The sequence below is a fragment of the Salvia hispanica genome, chromosome 6 (assembly GCF_023119035.1).
Source record: "Salvia hispanica cultivar TCC Black 2014 chromosome 6, UniMelb_Shisp_WGS_1.0, whole genome shotgun sequence".
In the NCBI taxonomy this organism is placed as follows: Eukaryota; Viridiplantae; Streptophyta; class Magnoliopsida; order Lamiales; family Lamiaceae; genus Salvia; species Salvia hispanica.
In genome coordinates, this window is record NC_062970.1 from 24,867,304 (window position 1) to 24,882,574 (window position 15,271).

The following is a 15,271-nucleotide window of genomic DNA, read 5'->3' on the forward strand; positions in this document are numbered from 1 at the left end:
TTATGTTCTGTCCAACCTCACCTAATGACACCATATTCATGAAAGTTGGATCCACAGATATCCTAAAACAATAAATTAAGTTTAAGAATGTTAAAATTAATGGCATAATATAATTACTATACAGTTAAAAAATTCAATAACAGTTGTTATCATACCTGCTTCTAAACTGCTTAACCTCACTTATATCAGCATTGATAAAAACTTGGGAGGAATTAAAATGCGTAGACACACGCATCTCACCTAAAAAAACAGTTATTGAAATAATGATTAAACAAACTTACAGAAATTATAACAAATTAAAAAACTAATAGAAACAAAAAAAAAACTAAAACAAACAGAAAAATAAATATTAGTTAAATATATTACCTTTAAACATATTTGGCCGGCAAAATTGAACAATTATTATAGGCAATGTTCCTTTACTTTTCTCCAACTGCTGAAGATAAGAATCAACGTTTGCATCCCAAATTGTGCAAAAGATCCTGTTGTGACTGCAATAAAAGGGGAAAAAAAGATTAATAAGAGCAGAAACCTTGATTAGATATTTTCAACATTGTTTTCAAACTTACTTCTCATTTGCAATTTCAATCTCAATAAGTCTACATTTAGGCTGACATAGAACTCTCCCAGGTGCAACAATCACTCCAATTACATCTACAAAACTGAAAAGTTAATATCTGGAAAATTTTAAAGTTACAAAATATCCAAAAATATGCAAACATAATACCAAAAAATGTTTCTTCAGCAGCTCTGTCAAGCCTTGCTATCTCATCAAAATTCTTAAATGCAAACCTAGAATACAAGAATTTAGAATATGTGACTTCAGATATTTCAGTTTTGGCAACCATGGTGAGCCTAAATTGGTGATTGGTGGTCTTGTTCTTGAAATTGTTTGGTCTCACAAGAAAATTCCTAATGCAAAATATCCTTCCTTCACTTAGTTTAGCAGCAATACTCTGGCATGAATACCCTGGAAATGATGCTTGAATCCTGGTGCCCTATTAACAAAAATGACCATAATTTAGATAATAACAATATATATGTTAAAAAACCTGAAAGTAATCAATAGTCAGTTTTTCTTATATTTTTTTTATCTCCATTATAGTGATATTTTTAATAACAAATTCATTTACAGAATGTGAAGAAGTCAGAAAACATACCACACGATCATGGAAGACAACTTCCAAGGTCTTATCATTCTTATCTCCAGAATTGTTCTCATAAAGCCGGACACAACGAACCTTGATGACAAGAGATAGGCACTTTAGGTAGAAGATTATTAACCAAGGTAATTATAGGTGCCATTCTTTGGTGGGAATTTTCTGCAGTAAAAGAGATAACAAAAATACATAAGTGAATATAATCATATAAAGGATTTAATGGATATAGTAGATAATTAATGTTGTAACTTGTTTATAATTACAGTTTTATTATTCCAGTCAATGAATGCATCAACATTTTTTTGCAGGTATCATCTTAAACAATTTCAAGAAGCATGGAAACCAAAGAACACATATTGCATGGAAAACTGGAATAAGAGGTAAGTATGTACATTCTACATAAACTCAAATGCAGGAAACAGAAAAACTAATGAATCTCCATTCTACATTTTGAATGCAGGAACAAAAAGTATAAAACCTCAACTACATGAGCCATTCAAGGTTTCAAGCATAAAACAAATGGAAGGAATGACAAATTCAAGGTAAGAACACTTCGTTAATTGTGCACATATTGTTCATCTTCAAAACATGATATAAGAGAGATGAAATGATTAAGAAAAGAGAGGGAACATTCAGAAAAAAATAGATAAATATGATATAGGAAGATAAAGATCATGGGGAATATGAATATCAATTAGGGAAGAAGAAAGAAAGGGTTGAGAAACTGAACTGTTTTTGTGTGGATTTTGCTTTCTGATTTCAGTTGAGAGGGAAAAGAAGTAACTGATTATGGGAGTGTTAAGAGAGGGTATTTATAGAGCACGCATTCTTCAGCATGGTGTTTAGAAACTATGCAAGTCCCCATAAAAACATAATCATGAGAGACCTTTCACATAATAATCAGAAAATAAGTATTACAAAACAAATAAGATAATAAAAAGAACACTAAAAAAATACTCAATTAGACTATCAGTTATTAATACAAATATTTACTAACTAATATAAATATTAATATAATAAAAATTTTCTAAATCGAATATATCATATATATGCACAAATATATAAGTTAATAGTAATTTTACTAAAATATTAAAAAAATAGCATGTCCAAAATTCGGCCCACTAAATTTTAGAAGTTTCCATTAATATAGCTTAAGTTAAGGCCCATTAAATTTATGCATTTATTAAATTATTATAGGAGTGGTTGGAGAGGGTATTTATAGGGCTCCCAGGTTCTCCATAAAAACATCATTATGAGTGACCTTTTAGATTATAATAATCAGAAATAAACAATAGAAACAAAATCAAATAATAAAAAGAACACTGAAATATCTGATACAACTATTCTAACAATAATACAGATATTTACAAACTATATAAACATTAAGTAGTAAAATAAGTCCAAATCGTATATAAAATATATATCTACAAATATATAACTTAATAACACTTAATTTGAAATTATATATTAAAATAACATGTCATAAATTTGGCCCGTTAAATATTACTCCATAAGTTTCCATTAATATAGCATAAATTAAGGCCCAATTCACTCTTATTTTTAGACTGGATTCTTGTGTTATTTATATGGAACTTAATAAGTCCTATATCAAAACTGAACCCTAACTAATAACAGCCGCCTCTACTACTCTTCACTCTGCAGAAAATAGAGAGAGAAGAAGAAGATAACCAGGTGTCTCTCACTTCTGACGACGCAATCATCATCCAAGAGGCATAAATGTCATAGCAGGCGTGGCCTCCCTAAAGCCTACTCTACTGCATCAGCAACAAAACCACATATCTATAGAATAAACATATCAAGGTACGAAATACTCTATCTAAAAAATGGATGTAGATTTATTAATTTATCTACTAAGATTTCTATTTGGATGTCCATATTTTCCAAATCTTAGTTAAAAAAAAACATTTCCAATATCTACTTTTTCCAAATTAATTTATAGTATATCACTGCTCTAAATAATGACTAATGCATCCAAAACAATTAAAAAACTGTTCTTTAGATGTTAATCTTAGGGATCAATATATTGCCTATTGTCTGCAAATTTATGTATCTGAATTTAAGGTTTACACTGCTTGAAACTTTTTTCTATTTTTTTCAGGGACAAATTGCAATGGGAAGTAAATCTTGGATGACAAAGTATTATTTCATAACTTCATTAAGGTAATATTTTCTGATTCTCATTTAGAAAACGAATTTCAAGCTTTTTTTTATTCATAAAAGTAAAAGGTTTTGAATATGCATTTAACATTTCAAAAATTTCTTTTTCACAGGCAAAAATCTTGGTAACTGGAGGGAAAAAATTTCTTTTTCACAGGCAAAAATCTTGGTAACCGGAGGGAATCAGTCGCAGCTTTGGAGAATGAAAAAAATAGATTATTGTAATAGAATAGTGGTATTTTATAAGCCTATGGAAGCCTAATAGAAATAGGTTGCAACCCTATAGAGAATTATCGGTCCATACAAAACTAATCACACAAAAGATTCACATTAAGCAAACTGACTTTTACAATAAGATAATAAAAATTAAGATAAGATGCTGGCAAAATTTTATGACGTTTCCCGCCTAAATGTGGGCCCAGTGGCAATTCTGTAAATTTTCCAAACAAGTCTCCCTTTATATGAGTATAAATTGATAATAATCTTTTGAATGCTAGATTGTAGCTCAAGCTCAAACTATCAAGGTCAATAATCTTTGCATTTTAAATTAGTAGGAGTACGAAGCTACACAGAAAATGGTAATCATAGTACTATTGTACATGTGTTTAAATTAACACGCGATTTATTTATAGAGATACCAAACGAATCATGAAATAATTACTCGTAAAATAGATCTGTAAATTAAATATCTTAATGGGTGTTTTCAGTTGAATATTGAATGACTAAAACATTTGAGATTTGAGATGGCTCCAACACTTCAAATTTGAAAGAAATTCAAACATCTAAATCTAACAAATTGAAATTCCTCCGCCCAAAATTTCAGCATCTCATCTTCCCGCCATATTCTTCCACCATATCATCACCTCTCACTCTCACTCCAACCCACTTCATCGCCTTTTTTCTCCAAACCCTAATCCCTCTTTCCTTTTTCACTCTTCGCAAATGGAGGACACTACATATCTAGCCTTGCCTCCACTCAAACGTTTCCGATTACAACAACAACAACAAACCGATTCCTCTTGCCTTCCCGCCAAAAAGCGTAAGGAATGCCGAGATTCGCCTTCCCCTCCCGCCGTCACAACTCTCTGCCTTCCTGCGAAGAAGCGAATTTGGGCGTTTCAGCCCCTGGACCTCGATCTCAATCTCAATCCCCCATCCGATGAAGATTCCGCACAAATCAAACTCAACGCCGGAGAAGACGCCGACGACGGAATCGTCTGCGCTGTTTGCGACAGCACGGACGGAGATCCGGCGGATCCAATCGTGCTCTGCGACGGCTGCGATCTGATGGTGCACGCCACCTGCTACGGCCATCCCTTCACCGCGGGGATCCCCGACGGCGACTGGTACTGCGCTCAATGCCTCCATTCCCAATCGGAGAAAAATCAACCACCGCCGCCGTCCTGCTGCCTCTGCCCCGTCGGCGGCGGCGCGTTGAAGCCGACGACGGATGGGCGCTGGGCGCATCTGGTGTGCGCGATCTACGTGCCGGAGGTGTTCTTCGCGGATTCGGCGGGGAGAGAAGGAATCAACTGCGACCGGGTGGTGAAGAGGCGGTGGGAGACCAAATGCTACATTTGCAAATCGAAAAATGGATGCGCCATTGATTGCTCCGAGCCTAAATGTGGATTGGCATTCCACGTCAGCTGCGGATTGAAAGAGGAGCTTTGTATCGAATACAGAGAGGGAAAGGGGAAGAGCAGAGGATCTGTTGTTGCTGCATTTTGCTCCCCTCATACTCATCTCTGGAAGAAGGTAAATGCAATTAACTCTCCTTTTTTTAATTAATTGAAATTGATTGATTGATATTTTTTACAAATAAAATTGTTTGGTGAATTTGGATGTGGTTTTGCAGCAAGAGCAAACAGGAAAGTTCAAGATAGTTGCTAGAGGCGACGACAACAAGTAACAAGAAATTGCTATTCGGCATTGAGTTTAGTTTAGATTAGCTGTAGCAAATTCCAGTTCTCAATTCCTGCAAAAATGTCTATTTGCTAGGATGTCACAATTTTAATGTGTAATTTCTTTATTTTACCATTTTTTGATGGATAAAAATGTCGTTTTCTTGAGCGCAATGGATATTCGGCTTTTTTTTTTTGTTTCGTTGCTTGAATTGAATTAAAATTTGATTTCTTAAAAATTTAAAATCGAATTGAATTACACAAAACATGAATCCAAAAAACTCATATCCGAGCTAAACTGAAAATTGGAATTTCATAAAATATAGTAATAAAAATTGAAAAACAAAGATTCAAGTAGGCTAAAATATAGTACTACTCCGTATAACATCCATCAATCTTCACAAATATCTCATCTTCGAATGCCAAATGAATTAGAATTTCATAATATCCCCTGACAAACAAAAAAAAGCAATTCAAAATTCTATAACTCGTGTAAACATATCCATAACAATTTAATAGCATTATAGGAATATAAACACCATCAAACTTAATTCGAAGTAACAAGTGATCAAAACATATTCTAACTCCTAAATTAGTGCAAAATGCTTGCGGATCAAAGGTTATTTTAGAACTTTTTTTATTATTTAAAAAGTAATACTTCCTCCGTTCCATAGTAATAGAGTCATTTCATTTTCTGCACTTGTTTTGAAAAAGAGATAATAAATAGTTAAAGTGGAGAAAGAGTAAAGTAAGAGAAAGAATAATGTAGAGAAGAGTCTTATTTACAATATTCTCTCTCTTACTTACTTTTTCTCCACTTTAACTATTTAAAATTATTTTTTCAAAACGAGTGCGCAAAATGAAATGTCTCTATTACTATGGAACGAAGGGAATGCTAATTATTTGAATGAGTTAGTGGTTTGTGAATTCTTTTTTATATACTACTAAGTAGTTTTACAATAGTTGTGAATAGAATGTGTTAGTGGAATGTGATGTCTACTTACTAAAATAGTAAAAATGAAATGTGACATTTATTAGGAACCATCCAAATAAAGAATTATGAAATATTTAATGGGGACAGGAGGGAATATCATACTACACGGTATTAATGTGTATTATAATACGTAATAAACTATGATATTATTTTTAATAGAGTAAAGGTCATTTTTTTGTCCTAAACATATGACCGAAATACCAATTTGCTCCAAAACATTCACTTTTTGAAAAACGGGTCCATAACATATGAAATTCGTGTCATTTACATCTATTTTTTACGGTGTCGTCAATTTTTGACAGTCAACCGTTGATTAACACAATTTTGACCTAATTAAGCTAATTTTGACCCGATCAAGCTTATTATTATTTTTTCAGGAACGATTTGATCTTGATTATGAATATCATGGACTACTTTGACGTTTATGAAAATTGTATGTTTTCTTGCATTCAAAATCAATTCAGATTCAAAATCCAAAATTCATCATTCAAAATTCAATTCAGATTCAAAATACATCAAAAATCCAAAATTCATCATTCAAAATAAGGATTTTGCATTCAAATCCATCAACACTTGAATACACAGACAATTGTTACAACAACAACAAACCATGGACAATAAGATACAACATTCACCAATTTCTCAATTTTATCGTTTATTTCGGATAAATTCATTGCTAAACCCTCAAAATCGGAACCACCCACTGAGGTAGACGAAGAACAACTTTCGACTTCATGAATTGGCTCGCAAGAAACAACATTCCTTGCTCTCATATACAAAGTAAAGCTTCCACCATGTCGGTTTTGCTTGGTTGGTGACTATACGAAACGACGCCACCTTCTTGCAAGTAAAAGATCTCGCGAGCCGCCACCATCGCCAGAACCCCTACTGCACCTTGACTCGGCCATATCCGATGGTTCGGACGACGTATGGTGGTGTTGCAGAGAAAGAGCTGAATTAGGGTTCTTGAGAAAGAAAGAGAAGAAAGAAAGGGAGAAATTGCAATACTTCAGTTTTTATTTTACGTTTTCATATTCAATTTTGCATTTTCAATTTTTTTTAAAATAATAATAAGCTTAATCGGGTCAAAATTAGCTTAATCGTGTCAAAATTGTGTTAATCGATGGTTGACCGTCAAAAATTGATGGCACCGTAAAAAATGGACGTAAATGACACGAATTTCATATGTTATGGACCCGTTTTTCAAAAAGTGAATGTTTTGCACCAAATTGATATTTCGGCCATATGTTTAGGACAAAAAATGACCTTTACTCATTTTAATATCATAATTCAGTTTCATAATAATATGATTATTAATTTGTGTATTTGCACTGATCTTAATTGTAGCTAAACTAATTAGTTGTATGTTATTATTCGTATGATTATTCAATTTTTTTTGTTATTGTTGAATATTGATGGACCATTTCAGAGTTTGGGCCATAATTTTTTGTGAGGCCCAATGAGTAATAATGCTGGTCCAAGCCATCGAGGCCCATTTTATCGGATCACTTACTTGACTGCACCGATGGCCGACACCTGGCAACTCCACACGGATCCTGAGCGTGATCCGTCCGATTGATTGTGTGTTTGTTGAGTGAGGGTAAATGCATCCTCACTCCTATCCGCTCATTCATTTAGTCCTTTTTTTCTCTCTCTAGTGTGAGACGCTCCTCCTTCTCTCTAAAACTTCCACTCTCTCTCTTACTCCGACCATCTTCTCGATTGTTTTCTTGTGTTTTTCTTTGGGATCGACCGATGTAATCCTTAGCCTGAGCAACTACTTCGGTTGTTCGTTGAAGTCTGAGAGTTTCTAAGTGTTCTTGTGTGATTTCGTGAGTATTGTGTGGATTGCATGTTGAGATGGCCACGGTGTATGATAGTCGGGGAGATGTGAGGTTAATTGATCTTTGATGGTTCTGTCCTTTCAGTGGTTCTCATCTTGTGGCATTCGATTGATATTTGAGGAGGTCCAAGGCCTAGTGCAGTCACTGTTGTAATCCGAGTCATATTCCAAATCTCTGATTTCTTTTCTCTTTGCTTCTTTTGTATAGATCCTTCGGGATCACTTTCTTGTTTTACTAACTCGAGATCTTAGTGCCAGGTCATACTATGAAAGAGCTGGATGCTCAAATTCGGTGAAGAATCTAATCTTAGCTGGGGTTTCACTAGTATCTTGTACTTATGCGGTTTGTAATCTAGCACATCTTCTGTACATGGTCTGTTTAGAGCATCCACTATAGGAGGACACTCTTTTTTTTGTCCATAGCCACTTTTTATTTGTCCACGACCACAAAAAAAAGTTTCCGTAGCAATAGTGGACACTTTTGTTAGCCACATTTCACATTATTTTTATTCTTTGTATATTTTAATTCAATTAGAATTAAAATTATCGGACTAAAAATAATTAGAAAACGAGATAATAATAAAATTAAAAAGTGCGATGAGACCAAATATTCGTTGTATTAATGGATACCGGAAAATTATACAACGAACATTTTATAAAAAAAACATATAAAAACAAATAAAAACACCGCCACCATCTACTCGGTGGCGGAGTCGGAATCCTCTGCCTCTTCTTCGTCGCCCACCCCCGCCGCCGCCCTTGCCCCTGCCGCCCCATGCGCACCCGGCGCCGCTGAACCAGTCATCCCCAGGTCCTCTCTGATCCTACACATGAGCTCATAGTATATCGCCTTGGTGACCGGGTCGGTGGCGGACTCGTAGAAACGGCAGTTCTCTTGCAGTTGTTTCATCAACTGCACATTCAGGTTCCTGTTCAAGACCACATGGGGCCCAGGGCCCACGGACTGAGCTCCAGAAGGCGCCTGCGCGCTGCGCGATCCAGACGCGGACGCCGAGTAGCGGGAGGAACCTGCAGACATTCGGGCGCTGCGGATACTGGCCTTTTGCCCCGGAGGGCGTGAGCGCCTAGTGTGTGTATCAGAGGGCTCCTCCGTTTGGGCGTCGTTGAGGTCGATTGATTGTGAGCCGCTGCTGCTGCTGTAGTTCCCGGCTCTATTGCGTCTATTGCGCTTCGCCCCTTGAGCTTCAGTCTCCTCTGCACAGATGGACTTGAATTTCGGGCAGTTCTCGAGAACGAGAAACTCCTCCCAGTGGGTGAACTTAGGCTTCCATAGCGCGTTGTATTGGGACACAGACAGAGCCTTCACGTCTGCTTCATTGCGGCCACTCTCAGCGTTGAGAAGGTTGTTGCCGTAGATGCCCGCGAACTTCCTAGTGGGTGTCAGAATCCTCCCAAACTTTTTCCGGATCTGTTCCGCGTCACGTGGTTTGGCGTCTCTCGGCTTGAACTCATTGTAGGTCAACACTCGGTCTGATCGGTGCCAACACAGGGGTCTGATGTGACGGCATCCCATGCCCTCGCCACAGCAATCGACTCGTCTTTGGTGTAGTGCCCGCCCCGACTTGTTACCGCCGACTTGCTACCGCCGCTGCCGCTGCCATCCCCGTCGCCGCCGGGTCGTCGCCTCTCCCACCAGCGCCGTCGCCGCCGCCCCTCCCCCCACCGCCGTTGCAGCCGCCCCTCCCACCACCACCGTTGCCGCCGCCTCTCCCACCACCGCCGTCGCCGGAACATCTCGTCGGCGGGGTCTCCGGTAGGCCTGGAAAGAGTGAGAAGGGGTATCCGGACGCGGATGGTTGGGCGAGTCCATAGTGGGTCGATAATCTCCGAATGCCGAACGACCCAAATTCCTCTGATGAGATGATTGACCCCGATATTGGGTTTGTTGCCACGACGGGGATGTCGGTGACCACGACTGGAATGGAGGGGGACTGGGACTCGATCCCCGGGGGGTGGGACTCGATACCCACAGCTGAGATGGCTAGGAAGAAGGATAGTATTTGTATCCCGATTCTTCCGTGCCGGGTGAATCTTCGTCTCTCCCGTGCATTTGGTATAAAATTCTGTAGAGTGAAATTGGAGGTGGAGTGAAAATAGGTGTGGAGTGAAAAACAAATTGGTGGGATATTTATTAAAATAAGCCAAAAAAATAATTAAAAAATCAAAATTTATATATAAAAAAAAAAAGAATAGGAACCGGCGACCGCCGCGGCGGTTTCGCCGTGCAATAGATAGGCGCGGCGGCCGCCGCGCTTCTCTCTCCCGGCTCGTCCTCGCCGCATTCGGGCGATTGCCCTTCCGCCCCACCAAATCCGTTCGCCTCCTGGGCGGACGCGTCCACCGCAATAGGCCGCCGCGGCTTAGCCGCGATCGGGGCGGCCGGCGTGCCGCCCCTATAGTGGATGCTCTTAGTAGTGAGACTGACCATCTTACTAACGCGGTATAAATAAAAGAGGTTCATGTGATTAGTGAATCCACGGGGTCTGATCCCTACAATTATAATTATTTATTAAGTATGACGATGTATAATTTAGTTTGAAAGTAATATAAAATTAAATCATGAGACTATACTATAATTAACAAATGACAACACGATAAGTATACTCATAAATAAAACAACTAATTAGTGTAAGTGAGTTTTGATCAATTCACTTGTATAATTAATTGATATTAATTTTCAAAGTAATTCAATATTATGACATTATGCAGATTAAAGTATTTGTACAATTAATTTTTTTTAAATTGATTGTATATTCAATTGAAAATAGTTGTGAATCTCAATTAATCTTTGATCTGAATGTACAATTATACTATTTAAATTGAACAGTAATTTGATTAAAAAAGATAGTGTTAGCAGAATGATTGGATCAAATAAACTTTAACACTAGAATATTACTTGTGCAGCAAATATTTAATTTAGTACATGTAATACTTATATAATTAACTATCGTTATAGCATATTTTTTGACGATGATATGGAATACATATATACTTAATTTAATTTTATTTTTATTTACATTTGTACATAGCTTTTTAATTAAATAACTAAGTGCATTACTTTCTTTTTTCATAGTATTTAATTTAGTACATATATTTACTAAAATGCTATATATGGACAACCACATTATAGTAACATAGATTTATGCATAAATGGATCATATCTGGAGTAGTTTGGACAATTAACATTATCCATTAATTAATTAATGAAATACAATGTAACAAATATTTCCGTTACAACAGATGAATATCCCGATTTATTTTACACGTCAACTTGACTATGCATAATTATTAGTAAGTTTCCCATAAATTCGCTCAACGATATACTTTCTCGAGAATAAATGAAGTTTGTTGAATATAGTCAAGCTTCTAAATATCCACCTTATCTTTAATCAGATATTATTTTCCAAAATTAGCAGCTTCAACATTATCCAAACCCTAAAAATGTGTGTATAAATACACACTCACTCATTCATACTATATCATATATTGTGAGTGAAGTGAATAAAATGGTGAAGTTAAGAATGTTGCATATTATAGCGATGGTGGTCATGACATTAATGTTGATGACGAGTGTTGGTGGACGAAGAGAGTATGAATCAGCTGTTGGTGATCCCGGGATGAAACGAGACGGCCTTAGAGTCGCCATTGAAGCGTGGAATCAATGCAATGAAGTTCATGAAGAAGCTCCCAACATGGGCAGTCCCAGACAGGCCGATTGCTTCGATCTCGTCCGTCCATCCCAATCACAATGTATGTTTCTACTTTGTTGAAAACCCCCATTCTTGTCTCATATTTACTTGATTTGGTGACGATCTTGTCTCATTCATACAGTATATGCTTTTGAAGACTAAATAATTGAAAATTGAATGATTAATGGGACTTACCTTGATCGAAATTTTTTTTGAAGAAAACCAACACAAAAAACGTTACTAGAGTAATATAATATTATTATAATTATAAAACTCATTTTAAAAATGCCGAGTTATCTTGCTTTAAAATAGAACTACTATCATAATATTTAAAATAGAACTGCTATATCATTATTAAAGTTAAAATTTCTTTATTGAAACAAAAGTGCTAAATTTACAAAGTGCCATGTAATTTGCATAAGCAAAATTGGAACTCGTAACTTAATTTTCAATAAACCAATTTTAACTTTGCTTCTATAGCTATCGCAGGAAAAATTTGAATTTATGCATTAGTTTAATTTTATGTACTCATAATATATTTATGCACTTTTATATAGTTGTTGTGTTTGTCATTTTCTTTCATGATTACTAATTTTTTGTGTCTATATATTTTTTTCGTCCTATGAAAATAGTTGGCTTATATCTTTTTGCTAATTTTTTTTGTGTCTTAGTGTCATTCCCCATCAACAATACTCCAATTACTTTTTCTTCTATATTCCTCATATGTTACCAATTGTGCATAAAACTCGTGTAACCCAAAATTGTTTATTTGTTGTAGGACGTAGAGAGAGTATAAAAATATTATATATAGTAGAGTCCTTAGTGGTGCATTTCCACTTGGTATCAAAGCATGTCCATGTCGAATATTTATTTGATTACTTGTGTTGAAAACCACCAATCTTGTCTTATATCAAGCTGGTGATGATTTCGTCTCATCTATATATCCTTAAACAACCCTCCCATCCATTTCTACACTATATCAGAGCAGATCCAAGTCGAACATTCATTTTAACTACATGTGTTTTGTTGTGTTGTCCAGATAAATTAGCTCACAAGGTGAGGAGGAAGGAGAACAAGCTTGGAGTGAAACAAGCTACAATAGATGGAATGGAAGTAATAGATTGCAACAAATTTGCAGCATGGAAAGAGTTATTATTAGCTGAAAAATGCAAAGTGAGAGACCATCCAAGGCCATGGCATTTTTGGATGGTGATGCTCAAGAGTGGCAACATGGACACTGAAGCAGCTATCTGCCCCAAGGATGGCACAAAATCCTTGGCTTTCGCCCCCGAGCCTCGCTTCCCCTGCTTCGGGGAGGGGTGCATGAACATGCCATCCATCCACCACCGCTACACGCACCTTACTGGAAAGAGGAATCGGACTATGCATATGAAGGGAGGATTTTTCGGGACGTGGGATTTGGATGCAGACATGGGCACAGCTGCTGTTAAGGAAAATGTGTCATACTATTCTATCACTTGGGAGAAGAGTGTTGGGAAAGGAGGTTGGGTTTTCAAACATGTGTTGAAAACATCACCAAAGTATCCATGGCTCATGCTTTATTTGAGATCAGATGCTACAAGAGGCTTCTCTGGTGGCTACCATTATCAAACTAGAGGAATGACTAAGATTGTGAGTTTTCTTTTATTGTTTTTCATTTGGATGTGTCAAATTAGTACTATGTTAATTTTATTAATCTATGTTAATAATGAGATATGATCCATTGATAACTCTTTGCTGACTGATGATAACTGATAACTAATAATATCATTTATCAATTTATTATAGTTAGCAACCTAACATGACCCTACTAATAATATATACTTAGGTTCCAAGATCATCCCATTTCAAAGTGAGAGGGTTGTGATCTAATGTTAACTAATTTCTAATCCATAACTTTTCAATGTTAAAATTATCAACGCGATACTGTTGATATACTTATGTTATGTCTTTGTGTTGATAATTTTAACATAAAGTATTGAAAGTTTTGCATTCTGGATTGAAAATCAGTTTTATTATAACGTGACCCAATATACTCCTACTAGGTTCCAAGATCACCCGATTTCCAAGTGAGGTTTACACTAGACATTGAGCAAGGAGGAGGAAACCAGAGCCAGTTCTACCTAATGGACATCGGAGGGTGCTGGAAGAACGATGGGAGGGCGTGTGACGGGAATGTAACGAGCGATGTGACTCGTTATAGCGAGATGATCATAAACCCTAGCATTATGGCTTGGTGCACCCCGCACAATCTTAGCCTGTGCCCACCTTATCACACCTTCTCCAACGGGAGCCGGGTGCACCGCACTGATGAGGCGCGTTTCCCCTACGACGCGTACCATGTCTACTGCTCCCCGGGCAATGCCAAGCACCTCGAGGCGCCTTACAACTTGTGTGATGCATACAGCAACCCACAGCCTCAGGAAATCCTCCAGATTCTGCCTCATCCTGTTTGGGGAGAGTATGGATATCCAACCAAGAAAGGAGAGGGTTGGATTGGAGATTCAAGGACTTGGGAGCTTGATGTTGGAAGGCTCTCCCACTCACTTTACTTCTATCAGGTTTAATAACTCAAACATTTTTGCATATCTTTTTTAAATACTACCTCTGTCTCTTAAAAATAAAAACCATTTCAATTTTGGATTGTCTCTTAGAAATAGAAACTTTGTGAACTTTCTGTTTTAGAAAGTGGACATGATAATCCATTAACTCTGTTTCCACTACTTTTTTTTCTCTCTTACTTTATCGATTCTTCTATCTTATTTTACCAATTGTGTATTAATTAAACCTTGTGCCATCTTAAAAGTTTCTATTTTTTGAAGTAGTAATTTTGTTTAATTGTTTTATTAAAGTTTATTGGTTTTGGCAGGATCCGGGGACCGAGCCTGTGGTTCGGCATTGGCCATCGGTAGATGTTGGGACTGAGATTTATGTGAGTGGGAATGAAATTGCAAAATGGAGCCTTAGCAACTTTGATATTCTTGTGCCAAAATGAAGCCAATCTCCTGAATTGTATAGTTAGTTTCTGCATAATTCGAAGGGTTTTCTATGGTAGTATTTGTGATCAGTGGAGATTTGGCATCATTTTCTAAGAGATTATTGATTTAGTTGAGAAAGTGAGTAAGAGTTTTTTACTTTATTCTGCAATAAAATCACCTTGGGTTGCATAGAATTCTAATTGCGTTTTATAGTATTTTCATTCAAACACGCTCTGTTAATAATAATCATTAAAATATATATGCATATATGTTTAACGTTTATAACCTAACCCACTTATGACTTAATTACTTAGCAATATAATAAAGTATGAAAATATCTCACTGTAATATGATATTCTAAGTTTGTAGCTCGAAGCCTACCACACCCACGTATAATTATGTAGGAGTATATAAATAGAATAAGAAACGTGGTTCAATTGTTAAAAATAAAGTGTAGTTGATGCATTGTGAGAAATCATACCTACCATCGAAAAAGGGAAATGGTGG

At 36.5% G+C, this 15,271-nt stretch overlaps 3 protein-coding genes and 1 long non-coding RNA gene across 4 annotated transcripts; 3 read left to right on the forward strand and 1 right to left on the reverse strand.

The window, feature by feature from the left end:
• Positions 1–17: 17 nt before the first annotated feature.
• LOC125195000 lies at positions 18–848 on the reverse strand. Its single transcript, XM_048093209.1, has 5 exons — positions 721–848; positions 570–662; positions 367–491; positions 156–240; positions 18–21 (listed from the first exon to the last, which is right to left on the reverse strand). Exons 1-5 carry the CDS (start codon positions 846–848, stop codon positions 18–20), a joined length of 435 nt encoding a protein of 144 aa, XP_047949166.1.
• A 294-nt stretch (positions 849–1,142) lies between these two features.
• LOC125192621 lies at positions 1,143–3,518 on the forward strand. Its single transcript, XR_007171438.1, has 6 exons — positions 1,143–1,288; positions 1,469–1,540; positions 1,621–1,702; positions 2,823–2,981; positions 3,280–3,341; positions 3,452–3,518. It is a non-coding gene; the product is annotated as an uncharacterized LOC125192621 (long non-coding RNA).
• Positions 3,519–4,177: 659 nt separating this feature from the next.
• Positions 4,178–5,413, forward strand: LOC125196587 (bromodomain-containing protein 1). The gene is made up of 2 exons (XM_048095170.1): positions 4,178–5,093; positions 5,194–5,413. The coding sequence occupies exons 1-2, from the start codon at positions 4,281–4,283 to the stop codon at positions 5,245–5,247; spliced, it is 867 nt and encodes a 288-aa protein (XP_047951127.1). The 5' UTR covers positions 4,178–4,280; the 3' UTR covers positions 5,248–5,413.
• Positions 5,414–11,612: 6,199 nt separating this feature from the next.
• Positions 11,613–14,936, forward strand: LOC125192078. Its single transcript, XM_048089533.1, has 4 exons — positions 11,613–11,847; positions 12,826–13,418; positions 13,832–14,347; positions 14,656–14,936. Exons 1-4 carry the CDS (start codon positions 11,619–11,621, stop codon positions 14,779–14,781), a joined length of 1,464 nt encoding a protein of 487 aa, XP_047945490.1. The 5' UTR covers positions 11,613–11,618; the 3' UTR covers positions 14,782–14,936.
• The last annotated feature ends 335 nt before the right edge of the window (positions 14,937–15,271 follow it).

Excerpts from the sequence above, each read along its gene's own strand:
- LOC125195000 (XM_048093209.1), bottom strand. The coding sequence starts at position 848 with ATGGTTGCCAAAACTGAAATATCTGAAGTCACATATTCTAAATTCTTG. Across the intron at positions 663-720 it reads GAAACATTTTTTGGTATTAT|TTTTGTAGATGTAATTGGAG; the intron begins GTTTGCATATTT and ends TTAACTTTTCAG. Across the intron at positions 241-366 it reads CCGGCCAAATATGTTTAAAG|GTGAGATGCGTGTGTCTACG; the intron begins GTAATATATTTA and ends CTGTTTTTTTAG.
- LOC125196587 (XM_048095170.1), top strand. The coding sequence starts at position 4,281 with ATGGAGGACACTACATATCTAGCCTTGCCTCCACTCAAACGTTTCCGA. Across the intron at positions 5,094-5,193 it reads ATACTCATCTCTGGAAGAAG|CAAGAGCAAACAGGAAAGTT; the intron begins GTAAATGCAATT and ends GTGGTTTTGCAG.
- LOC125192078 (XM_048089533.1), top strand. The coding sequence starts at position 11,619 with ATGTTGCATATTATAGCGATGGTGGTCATGACATTAATGTTGATGACG. Across the intron at positions 11,848-12,825 it reads CCGTCCATCCCAATCACAAT|ATAAATTAGCTCACAAGGTG; the intron begins GTATGTTTCTAC and ends TGTGTTGTCCAG. Across the intron at positions 13,419-13,831 it reads CTAGAGGAATGACTAAGATT|GTTCCAAGATCACCCGATTT; the intron begins GTGAGTTTTCTT and ends TACTCCTACTAG.